Here is a 25,195-nt window from a genome sequence, read left to right as displayed (position 1 = left end):
GACAGACCCGGCCCGTGCCCACGTTCCCAAGTCGTCAGCACCTACACGGTCCGTTCTGGGATGAGACCGTCAGAAGGGCTGTGTCCCTGAGCAAACCCTACGCCAAGAGGGGGAGGCCCAAGGTCAAGGAGGCCCACCTGAGCAGACGACACCGGCGTCTTCCCCGTGGTTACAGTTGTGCCTGAGCCAGCCGTTGTGGGGGCAGCTCCACAGGTAGGACTCGTTCCCTGAGCAGCCCACGTCATCGAGGACAATCTGCCCTGAGCCCTGGCCGAACTGGGCACTCCCTGGGGCGGACGTGGCCCGGCCACAGCCCAGCTGCCTACAGACCACATCAGCATCGTTGATGTCCCAGCTGTCGTCACACACGGTGCCCCACGAGCCTTGGTACAGGACCTCCACCCGGCCCTGACACCGGTCATCTCCATTCACCAGCCTCAAGTCCAAACGTGAGTCGGATCCTAGAGAAAAGCATAAGAACCTCTCAAAAATCCCCTCTTTCAGGTCAAGGAACTATGGCAAGTTCCATACTCAGGGGACTTACTCATGGGCAAAGTCACCCGGGTAGGCAGTCACCTCTGATTATGGCCACAGCTTCATCTTCATCAGAGTGAAGAGATCTGTGACGCCCTATTCTGTCCACGTCTGAGGATGCTCAGGTTACGGGGCAGCACTGGGACCCCCGTGATTGTGACAGGAATGTACGCCCTACTCCCCGTCCTGGGCACACGCAGGATGGAGCCCCATAGCTACAGATGACAGGGCCAGACCATCCATACGTCCAGGAGCTGCTGACACTGGCACGGCCCTGTCTGGGTTCTAGCAAAGTGCCAGTGGATTTCAGGTCCTCGACCAGACAGGTGCAGGGACTGCCACTTCCCCCCACTCTTCCAAGGCCTGCAGCTCACGGCCTGAGAACCATGAACGAGGTCCCAGGACGATTAGCAAATCCCCCAGGGCTCTTCTTCAGTCGCTAAAGGAGGATCTTTCCAGAGCACCTGGAACAGGATCCCACTCCACACGGGGCACCAGTCCCGCAAGACATCACACCAATGACTTGGCCTCCAGAGATTCCCCTTCCCCGCACCCCATCTGCTCCCAAAGGACAGGGATAGATGAAGGGTCCAGTTTGAGCCTCACTCTGCCATTTCCAACACCAAAGTCTATCCAGAGATACAAAGGAAGCCTCAGAGATGGTTGACAGGAGAATTTACCTGTTGCTGCAGGTGAGGGCGTGGTAGGCCATACGTCTGTAACCGGCAACAAAGACAAGAGCTGCAGTTAGACTTGGAGGAAGGAAAGGCAACAGAAGGCTTGTGTGCACCGGGCACCAACATGACCACAACCGCACCTCTGGATCCTGCCACCTGCTCCCCGTGTGTCTGCTCACGTCTCCTGCTCAGGGAGCTCAGACACGGCACAAAGGCCCCGCTGGGGCTCACACTGGCCCCTGCACTTCTCTAAGTCTCCGATGTTCTCTTTTCAGTGAGAAAACCCTTGCCCCTCCATCCACCGACCCTTGGACTCGCTGGCACGTTCGACACCAATGCCCAGACCCTGACACCTGGAGCGAACATGTGGTCGGGGCAGGGTGTCGACCACGGGAGGACCAGGGTGACTGGTAGCTGGGAGCCCCAGAAGCGTTCGTTACCCGCTAGACCTCCCACACTGCCTCTGCCTCTTCTGGATGCAGGCGTGGCCCTCACAACCCAGGCGTGTTTCCCACACTGAAGAGCGCAGCTGTCTGCCCTGAACGGACGCAGCCTTCAACAGACGGTCACAGGATACCCACATTACTTCTCGGAAAGGCCACGGCACCCCTGAATATACAAAGGCCAACACACACTGAGCATGTAGCCCTTCTCCTGATCCTGCAAGATTTGTCCAGTGGCTTGAACTATCGGAGGAAAACTAAGATGGTTTCAGAAGGAGCCAGGAGCCTTCTGCATCCTATCGTCTAGCTAAGAAGCACTTTGCTGGGAGTCTCAGTCACAGAGCGAGAAGAAAACCACATGCTCCATAACCACCTGCAAAGACAGGCGGTGACAGTCTCTGAAGTGGGGGAAAGGTTGAGTGGGCAGAAGGACGAGGGACGTCCCGAGAAAGGACTTGGGGGACTCACCTGGACTGGGCGTGGACTCGGTCTGGACAGCTGTGAGAAAGAGACGGGAAAGTCAGATGCATGGCACAGAGGTGGCAAAACTGGAAGATGTGCAGAGAAAAACGTGGCAGGCCAGACGCTCGCCCACTGCCTGTCCCCTCCACCGAGGGACGGTGTTTGCTCTCAACACACCCAGACGGCTGCTCCTCGGGAGGGGCCAGGCAGATCCTGTCCACCATTTCCAACGTCAAGGTGCTTAACCGTGGTCCTGGATGTGGTGACTAAGCTGACCCAAAGCCACCCCTCGACCTTGCAGTTCTTAGCAGTCCGCTGAGTCAGAAGGAAGACCGTGGAGTTCCGCTCTAGGCCCAAATCCCGAATGCGATCTTCCAGGCCCGACCCTAGGCAATTTCTAGGCTCGGGCTGACAGGCCTCGCTGGGTCACCCTTCCCCACCCGCTCCCTCCCACTGGGTGCCCGCACTGCTCTGCAGCTCTCCGCAGGGAGTGGCGGTCGCGGACTCAGGCGCCTACCGCCCGGGACAGTCGCACCGTGCCCAGGTCTGCACTCCTGACCCCGGGGCAGCCACTCGAGGACCCCCTCGCTGGGTCGTCACGGCTGAAGACCCCCGCTTGCCACCAGGAGCCTTGTGCTTGGGGCTGCTCCAAGGGAGGCCGTCCCGCCCCGGCCCTGCCTATGCAGCGTCGACGTCGCCCTCCCCCAGGAGCCTCCGTGGGAAACGGAAACCTGCGGCCAGCGCTTCTCTCTTTGCCTGTAGCTTACATGGCCTCAGGAGGTGGAGAAAGCCTTGACTGGTGTCCTTTCCTAGGCTCCCTCTCCTACGTGACCCCCTCCACACGTGGCAGCCTGACAAGAGCCAACACTGACCCTCAGCAGAGAGCTAAGGAGCCTCCGGGGCGACAGGATACTATAGAGAAATCTTTGAGTTCAGCATCAGGCTCCAGGAAGGGCTGTCTCCCTGATCAAACCCCACCCCAAGAGTGAAGACCCAGTGTCCCAGAGGCCCACCTGAGCAGATGACACTGGCATCTTCCCCGTGGTTACAGTTGTGTCTGAGCCATCCATTGTGGGGGCAGCTCCACAGGTAGGACTCCTGCCCCGAGCAGCCCACGTCATCGAGGACAATCTGCCCTGAGCCCTGGCCGAACCGGGCACTCCCTGGGGCGGACGTGGCCCAGCCACAGCTCAGCTGCCTGCAGACCACATTGGCATCGTTGATGTCCCAGCTGTCATCACACACGGTGCCCCACGAGCCTTGGTATAGGACCTCCACCCGGCCCTGACACCGGTCACCTCCGTTCACCAGCCTCAGGGACAGAGCTGACTCGTCACCTAGAGAAAAACATAGAACACCTCATCCATCCCTTTCTCGAGGTCAAGGATCTGCAGCAAGCTCCACACTGAGGCGTTTTTCACGGCCAAAGTCACCTGGGCAGGCCCTCGCCTGTAAATACGGCCAGCGGTTAGACTTCAGCATGATGGGGAGAGCAGAGACCCCCTTTCCAGTCCAGGTCTCGGGAGGCACACGGCAAGGGAAGCACCTTGACCTCAGGGGAGGTGACAGAAATAGACGCTCCTTTCCCCCTTTCCCCGCCCTGGGCAGACACAGGGCGGCATTCCAGAGCTACAGGTGACAGACCCGGCCCGTGCCCACGTTCCCAAGTCGTCAGCACCTACACGGTCCGTTCTGGGATGAGACCGTCAGAAGGGCTGTGTCCCTGAGCAAACCCTACGCCAAGAGGGGGAGGCCCAAGGTCAAGGAGGCCCACCTGAGCAGACGACACCGGCGTCTTCCCCGTGGTTACAGTTGTGCCTGAGCCAGCCGTTGTGGGGGCAGCTCCACAGGTAGGACTCGTTCCCTGAGCAGCCCACGTCATCGAGGACAATCTGCCCTGAGCCCTGGCCGAACTGGGCACTCCCTGGGGCGGACGTGGCCCGGCCACAGCCCAGCTGCCTACAGACCACATCAGCATCGTTGATGTCCCAGCTGTCGTCACACACGGTGCCCCACGAGCCTTGGTACAGGACCTCCACCCGGCCCTGACACCGGTCATCTCCATTCACCAGCCTCAAGTCCAAACGTGAGTCGGATCCTAGAGAAAAGCATAAGAACCTCTCAAAAATCCCCTCTTTCAGGTCAAGGAACTATGGCAAGTTCCATACTCAGGGGACTTACTCATGGGCAAAGTCACCCGGGTAGGCAGTCACCTCTGATTATGGCCACAGCTTCATCTTCATCAGAGTGAAGAGATCTGTGACGCCCTATTCTGTCCACGTCTGAGGATGCTCAGGTTACGGGGCAGCACTGGGACCCCCGTGATTGTGACAGGAATGTACGCCCTACTCCCCGTCCTGGGCACACGCAGGATGGAGCCCCATAGCTACAGATGACAGGGCCAGACCATCCATACGTCCAGGAGCTGCTGACACTGGCACGGCCCTGTCTGGGTTCTAGCAAAGTGCCAGTGGATTTCAGGTCCTCGACCAGACAGGTGCAGGGACTGCCACTTCCCCCCACTCTTCCAAGGCCTGCAGCTCACGGCCTGAGAACCATGAACGAGGTCCCAGGACGATTAGCAAATCCCCCAGGGCTCTTCTTCAGTCGCTAAAGGAGGATCTTTCCAGAGCACCTGAAACAGGATCCCACTCCACACGGGGCACCAGTCCCGCAAGACATCACACCAATGACTTGGCCTCCAGAGATTCCCCTTCCCCGCACCCCATCTGCTCCCAAAGGACAGGGATAGATGAAGGGTCCAGTTTGAGCCTCACTCTGCCATTTCCAACACCAAAGTCTATCCAGAGATACAAAGGAAGCCTCAGAGATGGTTGACAGGAGAATTTACCTGTTGCTGCAGGTGAGGGCGTGGTAGGCCATACGTCTGTAACCGGCAACAAAGACAAGAGCTGCAGTTAGACTTGGAGGAAGGAAAGGCAACAGAAGGCTTGTGTGCACCGGGCACCAACATGACCACAACCGCACCTCTGGATCCTGCCACCTGCTCCCCGTGTGTCTGCTCACGTCTCCTGCTCAGGGAGCTCAGACACGGCACAAAGGCCCCGCTGGGGCTCACACTGGCCCCTGCACTTCTCTAAGTCTCCGATGTTCTCTTTTCAGTGAGAAAACCCTTGCCCCTCCATCCACCGACCCTTGGACTCGCTGGCACGTTCGACACCAATGCCCAGACCCTGACACCTGGAGCGAACATGTGGTCGGGGCAGGGTGTCGACCACGGGAGGACCAGGGTGACTGGTAGCTGGGAGCCCCAGAAGCGTTCGTTACCCGCTAGACCTCCCACACTGCCTCTGCCTCTTCTGGATGCAGGCGTGGCCCTCACAACCCAGGCGTGTTTCCCACACTGAAGAGCGCAGCTGTCTGCCCTGAACGGACGCAGCCTTCAACAGACGGTCACAGGATACCCACATTACTTCTCGGAAAGGCCACGGCACCCCTGAATATACAAAGGCCAACACACACTGAGCATGTAGCCCTTCTCCTGATCCTGCAAGATTTGTCCAGTGGCTTGAACTATCGGAGGAAAACTAAGATGGTTTCAGAAGGAGCCAGGAGCCTTCTGCATCCTATCGTCTAGCTAAGAAGCACTTTGCTGGGAGTCTCAGTCACAGAGCGAGAAGAAAACCACATGCTCCATAACCACCTGCAAAGACAGGCGGTGACAGTCTCTGAAGTGGGGGAAAGGTTGAGTGGGCAGAAGGACGAGGGACGTCCCGAGAAAGGACTTGGGGGACTCACCTGGACTGGGCGTGGACTCGGTCTGGACAGCTGTGAGAAAGAGACGGGAAAGTCAGATGCATGGCACAGAGGTGGCAAAACTGGAAGATGTGCAGAGAAAAACGTGGCAGGCCAGACGCTCGCCCACTGCCTGTCCCCTCCACCGAGGGACGGTGTTTGCTCTCAACACACCCAGACGGCTGCTCCTCGGGAGGGGCCAGGCAGATCCTGTCCACCATTTCCAACGTCAAGGTGCTTAACCGTGGTCCTGGATGTGGTGACTAAGCTGACCCAAAGCCACCCCTCGACCTTGCAGTTCTTAGCAGTCCGCTGAGTCAGAAGGAAGACCGTGGAGTTCCGCTCTAGGCCCAAATCCCGAATGCGATCTTCCAGGCCCGACCCTAGGCAATTTCTAGGCTCGGGCTGACAGGCCTCGCTGGGTCACCCTTCCCCACCCGCTCCCTCCCACTGGGTGCCCGCACTGCTCTGCAGCTCTCCGCAGGGAGTGGCGGTCGCGGACTCAGGCGCCTACCGCCCGGGACAGTCGCACCGTGCCCAGGTCTGCACTCCTGACCCCGGGGCAGCCACTCGAGGACCCCCTCGCTGGGTCGTCACGGCTGAAGACCCCCGCTTGCCACCAGGAGCCTTGTGCTTGGGGCTGCTCCAAGGGAGGCCGTCCCGCCCCGGCCCTGCCTATGCAGCGTCGACGTCGCCCTCCCCCAGGAGCCTCCGTGGGAAACGGAAACCTGCGGCCAGCGCTTCTCTCTTTGCCTGTAGCTTACATGGCCTCAGGAGGTGGAGAAAGCCTTGACTGGTGTCCTTTCCTAGGCTCCCTCTCCTACGTGACCCCCTCCACACGTGGCAGCCTGACAAGAGCCAACACTGACCCTCAGCAGAGAGCTAAGGAGCCTCCGGGGCGACAGGATACTATAGAGAAATCTTTGAGTTCAGCATCAGGCTCCAGGAAGGGCTGTCTCCCTGATCAAACCCCACCCCAAGAGTGAAGACCCAGTGTCCCAGAGGCCCACCTGAGCAGATGACACTGGCATCTTCCCCGTGGTTACAGTTGTGTCTGAGCCATCCATTGTGGGGGCAGCTCCACAGGTAGGACTCCTGCCCCGAGCAGCCCACGTCATCGAGGACAATCTGCCCTGAGCCCTGGCCGAACCGGGCACTCCCTGGGGCGGACGTGGCCCAGCCACAGCTCAGCTGCCTGCAGACCACATTGGCATCGTTGATGTCCCAGCTGTCATCACACACGGTGCCCCACGAGCCTTGGTATAGGACCTCCACCCGGCCCTGACACCGGTCACCTCCGTTCACCAGCCTCAGGGACAGAGCTGACTCGTCACCTAGAGAAAAACATAGAACACCTCATCCATCCCTTTCTCGAGGTCAAGGATCTGCAGCAAGCTCCACACTGAGGCGTTTTTCACGGCCAAAGTCACCTGGGCAGGCCCTCGCCTGTAAATACGGCCAGCGGTTAGACTTCAGCATGATGGGGAGAGCAGAGACCCCCTTTCCAGTCCAGGTCTCGGGAGGCACACGGCAAGGGAAGCACCTTGACCTCAGGGGAGGTGACAGAAATAGACGCTCCTTTCCCCCTTTCCCCGCCCTGGGCAGACACAGGGCGGCATTCCAGAGCTACAGGTGACAGACCCGGCCCGTGCCCACGTTCCCAAGTCGTCAGCACCTACACGGTCCGTTCTGGGATGAGACCGTCAGAAGGGCTGTGTCCCTGAGCAAACCCTACGCCAAGAGGGGGAGGCCCAAGGTCAAGGAGGCCCACCTGAGCAGACGACACCGGCGTCTTCCCCGTGGTTACAGTTGTGCCTGAGCCAGCCGTTGTGGGGGCAGCTCCACAGGTAGGACTCGTTCCCTGAGCAGCCCACGTCATCGAGGACAATCTGCCCTGAGCCCTGGCCGAACTGGGCACTCCCTGGGGCGGACGTGGCCCAGCCACAGCCCAGCTGCCTACAGACCACATCAGCATCGTTGATGTCCCAGCTGTCGTCACACACGGTGCCCCACGAGCCTTGGTACAGGACCTCCACCCGGCCCTGACACTGGGCACCTCCATTCACCAGCCTCAGAGGCAAAGCTGCATCTACACCGCAGGAAGCCCTCACCTCGGCGCTGTCAGCCCCTGACCTGATCCACCCTGCTCTCCTCTTTCTACCCCTTTGGCCACCCTGTGCCATCTCCCACACTGATTCTTCTCCTCTCAGGAACTTAAATGCCACTGTTCTCCCAAGTACTGCCTTTGCTCTCTTCTCACCCTGTCTTTTCCTCTTGGTTAATCTCATGTACTCTGCGAACTTTCCTGACAGAGGACCCCACATCCACCTCTCTGGTCCTGACCCAGCCCTGTCAGCCCCAGCCCTGAGCTCTGGACCACCATTGTCCCTGGCCTCCTGGATATCCCACCGCCATCATCCCAAACTCAGTACAGTCTCTCTCCTCCAGCTGGGTCAACGGTGTCACCGTGCTCCACATCAACTGTGCTGGAAACTTGGACATCACATGATTCCTCCTTCTCGCCTCTTACACACAACTTGTCACCAAGCCCACTTTCCTTTCTATTCCCACTGCCATTTCACTGGGCCAGACCTTCACCCTCTGGAACCAGGGCTACTCCAGGGGCCTCCCAGGGATCTCCTAGCTCTGCCCCTCCTTTCCCTAATCCATCCACATTCATCGTTTCAACCAGCGTTTGTGGAATGTTTACTCTGTGCCCGTTCCCGTGCTAAGAGGATTCATCTGTCTCCACCAGACTGTCCTCAAGTTCTTTATCTTTAGAAAGCACTTATATATTCAAGTCACTTCCCTGCTCAAGACACTACAATGTACTCTCCACTGCCACCAGGATCAAGTCCCAGATGCCATCGTCATGGGCTTGATCCTACCCTTCCAGTCTCCTCTGCTGTGAGGGGATGAGAGAGCCTAATTCCTACCGTAGATATGACCACAGCTGATGCTACTAAACCACCCACTGGTGAAAAGCTGCACTGATTATGCAAGGAAAGCGGGCAAGAGGTCCTGAGGGACCCAGCCCAACATCCTGAGAGCAGGAGCCAATCCTGGGTTTGGCTTTTCTAGGGTTACTTTGAGGTTACAAAAAATTTGTGGCCAGAGAGATTGGAAGCGGATGCAAGAAACAGTGGGCAGGTTGCTGTTGTTGGGGTGGGGGTGGGGGTCAGGAAAAAAGGAAGGAAAGGCCAACTGGACTCAGGGTGTTCCCAGCGTGCATTCTGGGCCTCCTTAACCCTTCTTCCTGTCCCTTTCTGGTCACTCCTGTGAATGATCCCTCTGAAAGAGCTTTTGGTCTCCCAGCCTCAGCCTGTCCTTTGCTGGGTGTCAGCCAGTAAGCTGCCCCTCAAGAAGTCTTGTCCTGGAAGGTGAAAAATTGGCCTCAACAGTGCCAGTTTCTCAACAGCAGAATCAGTTGTCTTAAGGGAACACACAGATGACCCTGACACATCAAACTTTGGCACAAAGGTCTGCAGGCTCTCGCTTTGGAAAGTGAGGAGAAACAGGTCATAGACAAACATCTCTTGTCCGTCAGAGTGCTCTTCCATAGGAAAGTCAGAGATGGGGGGAAAGGCACCCCTCCTGGGTTCCAATCTCTGTCCTGCCACTTACTAGCCATGTGATCATATACATGTAAGTATTGATAAACTATCTAACTGTGCCCTGGTTTTCTCATTGACAAAATGGGCACAATAATAATATTTACCTTAAAGTGTTGTTGGAGAGATATAATGATAATAGCACTTACTATATGCATTAGTTGAGCATTTATTGTGTGCCAGACAGTATTTTAAATATTTTTTTGTATTAACTCAGTGCGTGAAAATAACTTTGTGCAGAGTACATAACAAGTGCTTGGTAGATGTTAGTTACCTCTAAGACAACTGTTATTATTGGTAAGAAGAAGCAATGACGTTTTTCCCCCAATTATCCTGACTCTGAGCTGAAGCTATCTCATCCAATGAATGACTGAGAGTCAGAAAGAAGGAAAGAGAATAACAGAGGGGATTGGCTGAGTGTGCGACTGAGATATGCCCGAAGCTTGGGCACCTGTATCTGTTGTCCTTGCTCCATCCCAGCATCCTAAAAGGCAGGCATTTGCTCTGTGGCCAGGGCTGCACTCAGCCTCAACTAGCCTACAGCAGTAGCAGAGGCACGGCTGGTCAACCCAGCCAGTAATCAAAGCCCTGGGAAGAGGAATAAAAAAAAGAAAAGGACTTGCCATTGTCTCTAGTCTGCAGGATCTTCTGACCTAGAAAGAAACCAAATTCATCCTAGAAAAGAGGTCCCACTGTTTAGAAACGATCTCCTGCAGGTCACAGAAATCGACTCCAGCTTCACCTCACAACCATGCCAGGGGGCGCTGTGTTTCCTTCTTGGGTTTGTGTGCCTCCAGCGTTCTCACTAAAAGTGAGTTTTTGCAATAACAGGTTGAAGCAAGAGAGTTTGACATGAGGTGTCCAACACTTTTAGATGTAATAAAGTACATGTCTCTGCTAGGCCGCCTAATGCCACAGCTTATAGTCACAGGATATAATCTATGCTCTGAAAAAAGGGCTGGACAAGAGAAGACAGTTTAAACTGGTTGTCAAGAATAAGTTTAAGTGATGGTTTATGTATATTTTAGAGTTTAATTCCTCAGAGAAGTTATAAGACTATTGGAAGAAAAATGTAGATTTTCAGAGTTTAATATATCAAGGATGCATGTTAAATTCTCTTCTTTTCCAAATGTGAATAATTTGTGTGTAGAAATAAATATTCATGTATGTAACCTTTAAAGAAAAAAATTTTAAAAACTGGTTGTCAAGTGCACAGTCTGAAAATCGAGAACTGTCAGCCCCGAGAACAGCCACTCATGGGCCCTTAAATGAGAGAATATTTTGGTGTCCGATATCCTGTTCCTTCTGATCCATATCTTGAGAAATTTTTATTCTATCTTGAAACAAGCCAAAATCTAGAGAACCCTGGATCTTTGTCGTCAGTGAGTCCAGACAAGGTCCATCAGACTCAATTTTAGTTTGTGAGTTGCTGTTTGAGCAGGTCTAACTATATTCTTGAGGATTAATATTTCACTATTTTAAAACTTATTTTAGAGGTCTTCAAAAGGACAGAGAAGATACATATTCATTAAAAAAAAATAGAATGAAACTCGTTCTATCTTCTAATTACCATATGGATTCATTGGGTCCTTTTACAAATCCAGGATACATTACGGGCTCTTAGTGGTCTTGTTTTTCCTGTATCTGGAAACATTTTCCTAATTCATCATCCAAGAAATTATTTCATCATTACTCATCAATTATTTCATGTAAGGAGGGTTAAGGCATTTGATAAACTCCTCAGATTCTTTTTCAATGCAGGTCCTGGCAAGACCAGCAGTCAGGGTTTGGAGATTTGAATTTCTCTAGCAGAACCAACCAGCCAGTGAAAGAACTTGCTGCGTATGTCAGAGACCTGCTCCACCTGCCCCCAACAGCTAGAATGAGGGGTCCACAATAGACTCCTCTGCCTGCCCTGCCCATGTTTTTGATGGCCCAATAAGAGGGCCACTGAGGCCACGTGGCTACACACCCCTGAAAATGATGAAGCACTTCACAGCAGGAACAGGCAGCCAGAGCCTTCTTTCAACAGAAACAGCATCTAGAGAACATCTGCCCCAGAACATTCCCACCTCACTTCTGACATACCACGCCTGCTCCCGCACTCAAAGACACGCTGACAGATGTTCCTGAGAGAGCCATCTATTCAAAGTCTGCCATTTAAACACAGTCCAGACGACACCATGCAATTTCCATTGCCCGGCTCCAGGTGTCCTGCTTCGTCACATGGCTGTCAAGGCCAGGATCTGCATCCAGCTCATAAACTCTGACCTCCAGAGTCTTGACAATGCTCATCCATTGCAATGAACTGAACGTTGAAGTTGTTTTGGGTTGTCCTATGTCCATGCATTTTGAATAGGCCCTTTTGCACTGATTGTTGAGACCAACTTATATTCTCCCAATCATCAGCTATGTAGTTGTAGATGATTCTGGCTGCATTTTGGGAGTGGTGGTAACTTACCTGAAGAGAAGCTTCTACTTGTTTGTCTTCCAGGAAATGGAGACAAGCTGGTCTCTACCACTGAGGATCAGTGTCCAAGATAAGCTGTGAGAATGGCCCAACCAGGAGAAGCCACAAAGAGATCACTCAAGACATCCCCCAAAGACTTAGGCACTTTCCCCCTGGACTCAGCCATTGCCACAAATCTCATGAAGGTAGGAAATGTACCTACTGTGTATTTATTGCTCTTATGGGGAAAAACTGAAGACCTTGAGCATTAGAACGAGCAAGGCATCATCAAGCCAGCCCACATCTGCAGGTAGGCCACTTCAGTGATGCTGGAAGAGAGGCCTAAGGGGAAGAACACTCTGGAAAGAAAACCGAAGAAAGCATTCATGAAGACTTACTGTGTCTTTGCAATTTTTTTAAGACAATACTGTGCCTTACTATTTATATGCATTATCTCATTTGATCCACCCTCCAACCCTGTCATCTGTTCTTACGAGAACACTGAGGCACAGACACTATGAAAGTAGACAAGGACACACAGACTCTAACTTCCCTGTCCACGCTCTTAACTGGCATCCTGGCACTGCCTGCCACCAGACCCACTCCTTGTGGTTCATGCTGATGCAAAGAGGGTGGTCCCTGCCAACCTACCTTCTATAACCCACCAAAGGTGGGTCTTCAGTGGGAAGTCATTCAGCAGCTTTGACTGAGATTTCGTACTGCTTTTCTATTGGTTTTGCAGCACCAGTCAAGATAAGATCATATTGCTCATCATGGTTTTCACTTTTTAAAAGGCAGTAAGTGCTTGTCCTTTTCTTATCACAAGCACACAGGTTATTTCATCCTCTCAGGTACCATCTTTTCTGCCCTATAGCCTGCATCTATCTCAGTGGGGGTTAAGGATTTTGTGAATGGGATCCTCATCTGAGTCCTCTCCATGAAGTCTCATTGTCCTCAAGTGAATGGCCAGCCAGAAGGGATGATACAGAGGCGTGAGATGCCACAAAGTGGACGTTGTGCCAGACATTAAGCAATTGTTCATTACTTAACATGCTGATTCAAGACGTGACCAAGAATGAGCTCTCCAGAGACTGACTCACCGATCCTGTCTGCAGACTTGCCTCCACGTCTCCGTCCACATTTAGACAAGGACCAAGGACTTGGAAAGCAAACAAGAATCGAATCTGACTGCAGCTATTCACCACTTTGCCCCCAAACACAAACCTTATTCTCCCACCAGACACAGGCAATACTTCCAAAACTTTATTGATCAGAAGTCTTTCTTCCTAGAGCTTCAGAAAACTTGTCAAGAGCAGAGATTGGGAAATGGGACCTAGAGAGAGCCTCCCACCAGGACACTCCCCTGACTAGACACCATATTAGGATGGCTGAGCAGGCAGGAGGGGAGCATATGACTGCTGGGGGGATGGTGGCCACAGTCACCCTAGGTTTGTACCTGTTCCTTTCAAGTTCCTGACAGCAGTGCCAGTGAGTGACAGGCAAATGCTCTCCTTCCTGCTTGGCCTGGCTGCTCCTGCACCTGCTCCAGAGCTCAACCCAGCTGCAACTTCCTCGGTGTCTTACTCATGCCTCTCTTACCAGGTACCCCTTGCTCCAGCATGTTTCACACATGTGATTTTGCCTGTGTGATCAGCTGATATGTTCATCTCCCCATGAGGCCATAAGACCCTGAAGGCAGAGGACATGCTCCCCTGAAAACTACAGACAGAGCCCAGGCCGTGGTCTCTCCTGCTTAGGAGCATCCTAGTGGGACTGGTTCTTGCCAAATGATGCAGAAGGATGTTGAGACCATTTTGAGAGCTCAGTGTTAAAAGTTCAACATCAGCAATCTGCTTATGAAAAAGTCTTTAATATCAACAAATCAAACTTATGATGTAGCCAACATCCATTCGGGAAAATGTTAAAAAACTTAAATTCACTTGACAATAAACAGAAATAGGTAGCACTAAAAATATATATACATATCTCTTGTCACTTTCTTTGGAAATTCTTAGCTAAGTAATGCTTCCTTAAATACATTGCGAGCACCAAAGTTTAATTTGCTACTGGGCCAGCAGGATGGTTGTTCAAAGTGTGGTCTGCAGACCATCCTTATGTGTGGTTCTATAAAATCACAGATTCCTGAGCCCAGCTCAGGCCCTCCAAAGCAGGGTCTCTGGAGGGAGGCAGGTGAACCCCAAAGACCTGCATTCAAGCAAATACTCTAGTTGATTCTGACATGCACTGAAGTTCAAGGCAGAAGCAAAATAAAATTGAAGCACATAATTGTGTAGCCACATGGTCCATTTATGCTGTGGCTATAAGAGGTTTCTATTGCCTTTGTATTTCTAGAAAGGACACAAATCGTACTTTTATGAAGTCCTTATACCATTCATTAAAGTTCAGCAAGGCAGCATTTATTCGTATGATAGAAATACCTTTATAGGATAAAATAATTTTATAAACTAATACAAAATATTCTTTTAAAAGGTGTTCTGAAAAGATTCGTTTCAGGAACTGTAAAGAAATAAAAGAAAAATCAGACATGTATGTTTCACCCACAGGAATCCTGACCAAGAAACCCAATTTTGAATCCATACAGTTGACTCTGAAGTAGGGTTGTAGCAACTACACGTAAATCAACATCAATGGGTCTGTAATCAGTTTTTAAATTTTAATTCATATTGATGAAGATTTCTTGAGTCTCTAGAGTATACAAGGCAAAATGCAACACTCATCCCAAGAAATGTGGTGACAAAAATGGCTCTCAATAGCTTAAAAATAAGTTCAATGTAATACTCTGTAAAAACATGTGCATTCTTGAATATTTCCTGCTGAAGACATTTGTTTATTTTATTAAAATAAAAATCAACCTTTCATCACTGCAGAAAAGCAAATTAAGCATGTGCAAAATGCGGGACCTGTTGCTTTTTTTACTTCTTTGAGAACATTTAGCCCACCCAGCATGTATTTACAGGCTTGAGGAGTTGATGTTGAGGGCTTTGAGCTAATTTACCAGTTCTCAACTAACTGAATGAAACTGCTAAAAGCACAGATTAGCAATTGCTTGGTCATTTAGTCCAAAAATGTCAAGTGATTTTGTGTGGACAGAGAGTGGGAGATGAAAATGCCTTTCTTTTCCCATAAAGAGATGTAGATGATGATTTATTGAGAGGTACTACCCTCCACAGGGATACTGGGAGAATTAAATGAGAAAATGTAGATAAAACGCTTACCATACTAACCGGCACATAGCGTGCACCAAATGTTAGGTACGGAGTAATAAAAGTTACTGTGATGACTGATGATAAAATTTCTACCACTCATTGTCTTACGCATTTCACCTACATTCTCTTATTTGGTATTCACAGCAACCCATGATGGTAGGGTTTTCCCTTGGCATCTATAGAAGAAAACTGAAGCACTTAGAGGTAAAATAACCTGCCCAGAGAACTACTATTATTTCCGTTTTCATGATGGAGAAACCAAGATTTAGAAAGGAATAGGTGTAGTTACTATTATTGCTCTGCCCTGTGCTACATAATTTGCATTATCTCATTATGACACCAGCGTCTTCCCCAGGGCCACAGGTGTCTGAGCCAGCCTCTGTGGGCGCAGCTCCACCTGTAGGACTCCTGCCCCGAGCAGCCCACATCATTTAGGACAATCAGCCCTGATCCTGGCCAAATCACAGCCCAGCTGCCTGCAGACCACGATGGCATCATTGATGTCCCAGCTGTCATCACACACAGTGCCCCAGGGGCCTCGGTATAGGACCTCCACCAGGCTCCGATACCAGTCCTGACTCTGGCAACCTCCATTCACCAACCTCAGGACCAAATCTAGAGGGCGGCATAGACATCTCACTGATCTGTCCTTTCTAAGGGACAATGTCCCAGGCTTGTGTGAGGTCCAGAGCCCCACACAGTAGCCACGGACCCCAAAAAGACATGACAATGAAACGGATTCCTCAATGTGTTTTAGTGTCTCATCTTAATCAGCTCAACTTTCCTGACTCTTCTGTAGAGTTTGGCCAACATTGTGTCTTGAGGAGGCCTCCGTGGAGATGTCAGTTTCAGGTCCCACTCTGACCTGACCTCCCAAGTCGGGCACCAGTTATGAAGAGCCCATCTTGCCCTTGACAGCTCCCTTCCCTCACCAGTGCACGTGCCCAGCATGAGCCCAGCACCATGATGAAATTACCACAGGCAGGCTCCTTTCAGAAAGTGGGGCAGTATTCCAGGTGGCAACAGCAGAGCTAGACTTGCTTCCAGAGCCCTGCAACCCTGCACTTTGAACTTCCACCTTGAGACGTCTCTTCTCCTCCCTGGCACACACTCAAAGGTGCCAATTTCCAAAGCTTAATCATGGCAGGTGATTTTGAGTATTTTCTAACATGGTAACCTCGAATCACATTCAGGAGCTTGACATGTGTCATCTTAGTTAATCCCCAGCACAACACTATGGAGAAACTGAGGCTGAGGAGTTACCCAAGATTCAACTGACTAGTAAGGGGCAGGGTTTGTACTCAGAGAGTTGCTCTTAACCATTTCACTATTCTATCTCCTGGTATATATATTTTTAACATTTGAACTATTCGATTCAACTCATGGTCTGTGCTTTTGCACAAACACGTGCTTGCATACACACACGAGACTATGGTAAGATGAGTAAATATTAAGCAGAAGTGTTTACCATTTGAAGCATTAACTGAGGCAATGTTTTCAAGACCTATTGTAAATTCTAGAAAAGAAGAGAAAAAACACAGGATCACATCCAGAGGTCCTTAGTTAGATGCCGCTGTGCCCATGTGCTTCTGCTGCCCTGGTGACTGGGTGTAACCCCCACTGGACACTCAGTGAGACAGCCTGGGGGCAGAGATCTTAGGTAAGAGGTGCTGACCAGCAGAGACGGTGTGGAGGGTCCCGGCCCGTCAGCTGGAAGGAGGAAGGGGCTGAAGGTCCCAGCCCAGGTGAGCCCCATCAAAGGAGGTCCTTCCTGTCCCACATCTAACCCCAGCAGGACTCTCTGCAGCAGTCCCTCCTGATTCCTTGGAGGTGGCTATGGGCGCCACAACCACCCAGCCCTGAAGCTTAGATAGAGTTACCTGTTGGCATCTGCGTCTCTCTCAAAGTGGCTTCATTGGTGTTTCTCGTTGTTGCTGCTGCTGCTGGTGAAACTACAAAGAAAAAAGGCCAGATGAGAGGTCCTCTGAAAATGAGAGTTAAGTGTGACACTCTTGTTCATTCAAGGGGAGTGGGCCACATCACACTTCACTTTGGGGGGGTTAGCTGGGTTTGTCACTTACTTAATTCACTCAGTGAATATGGAATAATCTCCGAACTAGAGGCATTAAAAGTCAGGGAGACAGGAGGGAATTTACCATAGAAGCTAAGTCTCAGTCCTCTAGAGCTCACAGGCTACTTGGGCAGACAGACTTGGTAGCCCATAATTGGGTTTGGCCTGATCTGGGCACGGAGCAGAGGGGGATGTGGGAACCTCAGAGGGAGCCATTCATGGGCTTGGGAGAAGGGCAGGAGGAGTCCAGAGAGAAGTGGATGTTTCAGGAGGCTTGGAAGGAGGCGTGGACAGGGGTCAAGGGAAATAGGGTGAAAGTAGCGTTGCCAGGTAAAATACAGGATGCTCAGTTAAATTTGACTTTTGTAACATAAGTATGCCCCAAGATGTTGCGTGGGACACACTTTTACTAAAAAATTATTTGTTTTTTAATCCGAAATTTAAACTTCACTGGGTATCCTGTATTTTTATTTTACAAATCTGGCAACTCTGGATGAAAGGCATCTAAGAGGTGCCAGCAGACAGGAAGCTCTCTTTACTGTCCTTCATTTAAACCCTACCTAGATAAACTGAGGCCCCCCCACCCTCCATAAACCCGCTGAACACCAGGGCTGGTGGGCCAGTTTCTAGCACAGCTGGTAACTTCTGTTCCAACCGACTACATTGTGTGATCATCTAGAGTCAGATGTGGGCCCCAAACCTCTCGTGCCAGATAGCATTAAATTAAATGTTAAACAAATCGATGAAATATGAGTATAGAAGGAAAGATGTCTTTCTGTAAGATAAGGTGGAAAGTTTTGGCAAGACTGAGTAAATTAACTTGCTAAAAAGAAATCAGGTGGGTGAGACAACCGCAAAAAGTAGCAGAAGGATTTGTAAAGCAATAGGAGAACCTCTGCACCCATGTTGCTTTACAAATGTCTTTAATTTTGTGCTCCTCTTTAGAGAAACTAAAATTGGAAATTATACAGGATGCTTAATGAGTGTGGCTTAACAAGAAAGACACGGCAGAACTACAGAAGACCCCTACTGAGAGAAAAGCCTGCATCAACAAATTGGCGAATCAAAGTGGATTTATTCTATGTTTCAAATTAAAAAGAAACATTTAAAGTGTGTATCATATTTCATGATTCCCCATTTTAAACAACTTTTTTGAGTAACCACTCAACCACCCCTCCCAGTCACATTAGGAAAGCGTTCTAGAGCAGTGGTTCTCAAAGTGGGTTCCACGGATCAGCTGCATTAGTCAGCATCCAGGATTTCTTAAAAATGCAAATTCTTAGGTCTCACCCAGACTTTCAAATCAGGAATTCTGAAGGTGGTACCCAATGATATGTGTTTTAACAAGTACTGCAGACGATTCTGATGCACACGAAAGCTTGAAAGCCCCTGTTCTGCAGCATATGCAAAGGAACTGTAGCCGCGATTCATTAGAGTCGTAAGAAACTACTCAATCAATAACCACTTATTGAGCACCTACTGGATGCTGAGCCCCAGCAGGCAGCGGGATATTATGGGATACCTCCACTGCCCTCTGGAAATTTGCTCTAGAGGGTGAGACACACAAGTAAGAACTGGAGCACCGCAGACTAAGGCCTTCAGTTAGGGATGTCCAGGAGTCCAGCAGAAGGTCACACGCGATTGACCCTGAGGCAATTACTGAGCTACACCAGGAAGGACAAGCACAGGAGATGTGGGTTAAAATGGGCACTGAGGAAGGAGAGACACCAGAATAAATTGCTCCTTCATAATAACCTAAGAATCAAAGTACAAACCCTATGCAAAGCTTCTGGACTACCTCCTGGCAGACAGAGTTGGAACAGGTTTCTGGATGAGTATAAAAATGATCACTTTAAACCAATTCATAGGTTTAATATAATTCCTATCTAAACGTTTCTCTTTGATTGGTTCTTTAAAAAATGATTCTAAAGTTAATCAGGAAAAATAAATAGGCTAAAAATAACTGAAAAATTCTTGAAAAAGAAAAAAGTATTGATGAGGCAGAGGCATGGGGTGGTGAGAGTGGCTGGGACCCTTGCATTCCCTATGGACTTAGCTCAAAAATGTTAAATGTAAATGTATAAAAATTAAAATATAGGAAAAAACCTAATTTAGATATTTACTCCATGTCAGAAAGCAAAATAATTGCCAGAACTAAAGAACTAAATATTTTTTAAAACACACAAAAATAAGAAACTAATTTCATGTTTATCTGATGTCTATTAGAAATATCTAGACTTAAAATCAGTACAAGAAATCATAAAGGATAACAGCAATTAATTTGTAAAAATTAATTTATATTATATTAATAAAAATATAAAATTTGTGTGAAGAAAAAAATCTAACTCCAAATTAAAAGGCAAACAACACACTGGGAAAATATTTGTCATCAATATAATAACAAAGTATAAAATATACAAAATATAAAGAGAGTTTGTACAATGAATAATGAAGACACTAACTTTCAAAAAATGTTGAACAAAGGACAGACAAGTCAAAGAAAATGAATACATATGGCTTAATAAGCTTTACATCCAGTATAAGCAAAGAAATGGAAATTAAAATAACTGTGTGTCATTTTCATCCAGCAATTCAGCCCAGATTTCATTTTTGCTTAACAATATTCAGAGCTAGTGAAGGGGTAGAAAATTTCCATTCTTGTTTTTAATTAGCAGGAATAAGAATTGGTATGTTTCTGGAAAATAATTTATTAATATGCTTTATCAGCCTCAAAAATGATCAATCCTTTGACTCAGTAATTCCATTTCTAAGAATCTAGTCAAAGGAAATAATAATTTCTATAACACGGACGAAGATTCGTTGGCAGGGATGATCTTCATAGTATTATGCATTATAGAAAAGAGCCTGAAACAACCTCCATGTCCAAAAATTGTGAATGGCAAGTTAAAATGTTTGGAATATAATAACAAACTATAGAAAAACTGCGTATTAATGATATCACTTACATGCACATAATTTTAAAGGAATACATCATATTTTAACACAGTCATCTGAGGTCATAGGATTGTGGGTGTTTTTCCATTTTTTCTACATTCTTCTCTAGTTCCTGCATTTTCTGTACTAACCATGTATTGCACGTATCATTGAATCTGAACGGGGGAGATGGGATGGTAGATTATACGGGAAGCAGATTCTTTTAGGTTGGGAAGGAGTTTTGGCTGTCGGCTACAGGGAAACAACAAGGTTGAAGGAAAAATTGAGGGAGAATACTGTCGCCACAGGAGGAGAGGAAGCAAAGTGGGACAGCAAAGTGAAAGATGAGGAAGAGAAACTCACGCTTTCTAGCAAATGCCATATGCCAGGCATCGAGCTAAGTGCTTGACATGTAGTATCTCACTTTATCTTCACACAATCCTCTGGAAGGATTATCATGCACACCTGTTTTATAGAGCAGAAATCCAAGGCTTCAGGAGCTGGAGTAACTTGTCAAAGGTTACCCAGCTGGGAAGGAGTGAGACTAGTATCTGAGGTCACGCAGGGTGACCCCCAGAGCAAGTATGTTATATGACTCTGCTGTGCTGCCTCCCAAAATTCAAGTTAAGACAATGAGATTTCATTTTAACCTGTCAGTAAAGCAAAACATTCTAAAATAATAATATGCAGTAATGGTGAGCATATGGTTAATATTGTTCCTGGTACAGTGTTGAGCCTCCCATAAAATATGTATGAGGAAACAGAAACACTGCTCAGGAGCCAGCAGCAGGCTGTGAAGTTGGGGCGGCTCACAGCCACACCCTCTGTCCCATCACGTCAGAGCCTGGCACCCGGAGCACCCAGGCTGCTCCACTATAGCCAGCGTGAGCCAGGCCCTCTGCTAGGTTCTTGGAGGTGCAAATTGCCAAGCTCGGTACTGAATAAGCAAGGCATGGTCCCTGCCCTCCAGGGCCTTCCAGCACAGCAGGATCCCTAGAAATACCCACAGTTTAGTACAAGAAGTAAGTGCTAGCCAAGATGCCATGGTAGAGATGAGTGGTAACTGTAGGATGACAGGCTGCGTGCATGTGTGTGTTTGTGCGTGAGTGTGTGTGTGCGCCTGTGTATCCATGCATGTACCTGTGTCTGTGTGTGTCTGCAGGTATGTATGAGTGTGTCTCTGTGTCTGTTTGTGTGTGAGAGATGTATATTTGTATGTGAGTGTGTGTATATGTATGAGTGTGTCCCTGTGAGTGTCTGTGTGTGTATCTGTGTGTGTGTGTCTGTGTGTAGGAGTGTGTGTATGCATAATTGTGTCTCTGTGTGAGTGTGGATAAGCATGTGTGAGCAAGTGTGTGTGTGTATGTACGAGTGTCTCTGTGTGTGTTTGTACTTTGTGTGCATGTGTATGCATCTGCCTGTGTGTGTGAGTTGTGTGTTCAAGTAAGAGTGTGTGTGTGTCTATGTGTGTGTTAAGCATGTATGTCAGGGACAGATTCTGCATGGGACAATTCTGTAGCACTCAAAAGAGCAGCTAGATTTAGGCAGGTGGAGGCTGGGGAGAAGGGGCAGGGGTAGGACCTGGTTTGGGCGGTGGTAACAGCATGAGCACAGTGACCCTGGCTAGAGGCAGCGCTAGTGGAGCACGGGGGTGGGAAGGGCAGGTTGCCTTCTATTCCAAAAGACTGAGCTACAAGCTGTTCTGGAAAATGAGCAGAATAAATAAAATCGGGGGTGGAGAGCAGGGAGGACCACGAGGGGAGTGAAACACAGACAGGTGTTGCCAGGCAGGGTGTGGAGAGACTCAGGCTGCAGAAGACGTCAGACGAGGTCATGGTCCCCAGCGCCGGGTTACAGCACTTGGACTCTGCCCAATGTTGTGTTATTGCAAAGGCGCTAAATAAAGAGCTAAAGAGAGGAGAGCTGTGCAGAGGAGCAATTAGATATCTGTGTGGCCCATTATTTAAGTGACTCGGAGGAGCCGCCTTGGATCTGAATGTCGCCCACGTAAAAATACTCTCACAATGCAGGAAAGTCCCTCCATTACATGTTCTCCTTCTTTTTAAGGCATTAGCCAGGGCAGAACCCTAGTTAAATAACAGAAAGGGTAAGTATGAGGATTAGCAATCTGCCAGGATTTAATTTGTAAGTAATTATTACTTACTCATTTTGCAAAACAGTGGCCTTGAAGTAATGGGACCAAGGGAAGTTAAGTTAAAAAAAAAAGCGTTGGAATAATTTTAGATTTACCAAAAAGTAGCAAAGATATGTACAGAGTTCCCATATACCCCTTCCCCAATTTCCCATAATATTCTCTTGCATTTTCGTGGTACATTTGTCACAACTTACAACCAGCATTAGTCCATTCCTGCTAACTAGGCTCCTACACTCCAGGCTTTATTTGGATTTCACTAGTTTTTCCTTTTCTGTTCCAGGATCCGATCCAGGATACCACACTGCATTTAGGAAGTTGCGTTTGGATCAAACATTAGGAAAATGACTAGAATAGTAACACTGAATGGTTCTGAGGTTCCTTCCATGCGCCAGCCAGTGCACAGTGACCTCATTCCTACAGAACCTGTGAGGTTGGAACATAATCCCCATTTACAGATGAGTAAACTGAGGCTTGCAGAGGCTCCACGATTGGTAAGTGGCAGAGCCAAGGACATTGCTGGGACCAGCAGTGGATACCACAGCCCCTCCTGCCCAACACAAACTTGGGCAAACTGGCTTTCTCAAGAGTTTGTGCAAAGACTGGAGCTGAGGACAGCGCCTGCTGCCGTGGTTTTCTTGGTACGAAGCTCCGCCGCGGGCTCCGGCACTGAGCTAAATGCTGTGGTCCATCTCCTCAGCTCTCTGCAAGGAGCAGCGAGGGCTAATGGGCCCAAACTGCTGCCCAGATGCCTGCAGACCTGGCTCCAGGTTCAAATCCTGACCCTGCCGCTCACCAGCTGCTATCTTTGGACAAGCCACATAACCTTTCCCAGCCTTGGTCTCTCCACCTGAAATGTGAAGATAATGGTACCTAACCTTGGGGCCGTTAGCAGATTTCATAAGAGAATACAGGTAGGTTCGCTCTGTGGAGGGTGAATTCCTGCCTCTGAACTGTGAATACAGACATGCATTGCATAGAGTGCCTGTCTGTGCACATGCATGTGGCATCACAGTAAAACTACAGACTCCCTCAGCAGTGAGTGGCAAGACTACCGCTGCCTTTTGTCCCTTCGTAGGTAAGGATAGGGCAATTTGCTCCTTGTCCTTTAGGGGCTGACATGAGTCCCGTGTCACTGTTCAGAGCCACTGCAAGTCTGGAGGGTTAACTTTATACTGATGAAAGCTGGAGCTGAGGACTCTGCCTCCCATTTTCAAATATTTTTCATGGAGACAGGATCTCGAGCCGCAGATCCCCCTGGGGTCCCCTGACACCCTCGGTCAGCTGCCTGCTGGCCTCACCACACTGTGCACACCCACCACACGGTGCGGGCAGTGAGGGCGTGGGGTTGGGGTGCTGCTTTCATGAAAGCAATCTCCCAAATGAAACTTTCTCCTCAGAGTTTTCCCCACCAAGCCTGGGGGGAAGGGGGTGGGGGGAGATGGAGAATTCTGGAAGTTTCTGGAAATTAGGTGATTTTCCCCCATGTTGTGAAATTCATGAAACCAGCAAAAAGTGACACCAAAGAAAAAAAGGGGGAGCTGGTGCAAAGAAGGAAAAAAAGGAAAGCAAAGAAGGAAGAAAGAAATGAAGGAAGGAAGGGAAAGAAAGAAGGAGGGGAGGGAAGGAAGCAAGAAAGAAGAGAGGAAAAGAGAGAGAGGAAGGGAGGGAAGGAGATAATAGGTGCCAGACAGAGGAGAGACAGAGAGACAGAGGCAGGTACAGAGAAAACGATAGTAAGACAGAGAAAAAGAAAGAGACACACAGATGACAGAGCGAGACGCACAGAGAAAGAGAGAGGCAGAGACAGACAGAGACAGACAGACAGAGTAGGCAGACTGGCCAACCGTCCTGATCACTTAGCATCTTGATAAAATGACACTGAGATTCAACAATCACAATGATTTGCCAATGGCCCTTTCATGTTCATCATTTGACGCTCTAAGAACACAAAGCCATACTGAGTGACTGAGTTTCAAGTCATCTGTCTAAAGCAGTGAGTGGCAAACACACTTGATCATCTTGTCTGAGCTCAGTGACTTGACCTGATTTTGCTCGGCAAATACAAGTTACCAAGCCAAACACACCTGCAGGAAGAAATAGCATCATGAGCATTGACGGGGGAATCTTTTCTGCCCATTTTCGTAGTACACAAACCGTGTGTTTAACCAATTATAATAAAGTTTCAGGACCTCTTAGTAATACACATACACCTTTCCTGAACTTCAGGGATTTTTCTAAGACCAATCATTTCCTTAGATGAATGACTTTCTGAAAAGATTGGCATAATGATTAGCTTGTTGTAACTACAATCATTTGTATTTCTCAGCCAGAAACAAAACAAAAAAGAACTGTTTCTTCTAAATACTTGCAAACACAATTATCAGCAAAGAACTGCCTCCTCCTTGATACAAAACCCCCCTTGAGATGGAAAGTCTAGCACCAAGGAACAAGTAGATATAATGTGCCATGATTTGGGTTTGCAGAAGTTAAATTAATGAATATAAAAATTAGACATAATACCTGTAGATAGAACTTGACTCCATAAAAGACACATTTCAAGGATGACTGTGGAGATCCCCATTTTGCTGTGTTCTTCTCTATTTGAATAATAATTCCTTGACATTTATAGGTTCCTGGTTGAAAGGAGGGTGTCCAATAAGATGGTATATTTCTATTGCTGCCATAAATCAGTATAAAGGAAGTGAGGGACTTTGCTAACAGTCGGTAGCTAATCTGTGGGAACAACTTAGGTGTGTTTGATTGATTGCCATATGAGCGATCTGGCCATGGCCCAACTGCAAAAGCACTGGCATTAGTGGTACAATTTCCAACTTCCTTCTAGTGACTCTCGAAGACCCCAAGTGCTTCCTGAATAT

General features: G+C 49.0%; 1 protein-coding gene across 1 annotated transcript in view; it reads right to left on the bottom strand.

The window, feature by feature from the left end:
* Positions 1-24,900, bottom strand: part of DMBT1 (deleted in malignant brain tumors 1) — a 61,444-nt gene extending 36,544 nt beyond the window's left edge. Inside the window, 9 exon segments of the mRNA XM_063101613.1 lie at positions 138-461; positions 3,130-3,474; positions 3,891-4,214; positions 4,968-5,003; positions 5,876-5,905; positions 6,883-7,206; positions 7,650-7,961; positions 15,625-15,774; positions 24,840-24,900. Of these exon segments, the coding sequence (XP_062957683.1) occupies positions 138-461; positions 3,130-3,474; positions 3,891-4,214; positions 4,968-5,003; positions 5,876-5,905; positions 6,883-7,206; positions 7,650-7,961; positions 15,625-15,774; positions 24,840-24,900 (1,906 nt within the window).
* Positions 24,901-25,195: the final 295 nt, after the last annotated feature.

The sequence above is a fragment of the Cynocephalus volans genome, chromosome 7 (genome assembly GCF_027409185.1).
Source record: "Cynocephalus volans isolate mCynVol1 chromosome 7, mCynVol1.pri, whole genome shotgun sequence".
Lineage (NCBI taxonomy): Eukaryota > Metazoa > Chordata > Mammalia > Dermoptera > Cynocephalidae > Cynocephalus > Cynocephalus volans.
This window is presented reverse-complemented; position numbering and strand designations above follow the sequence as displayed.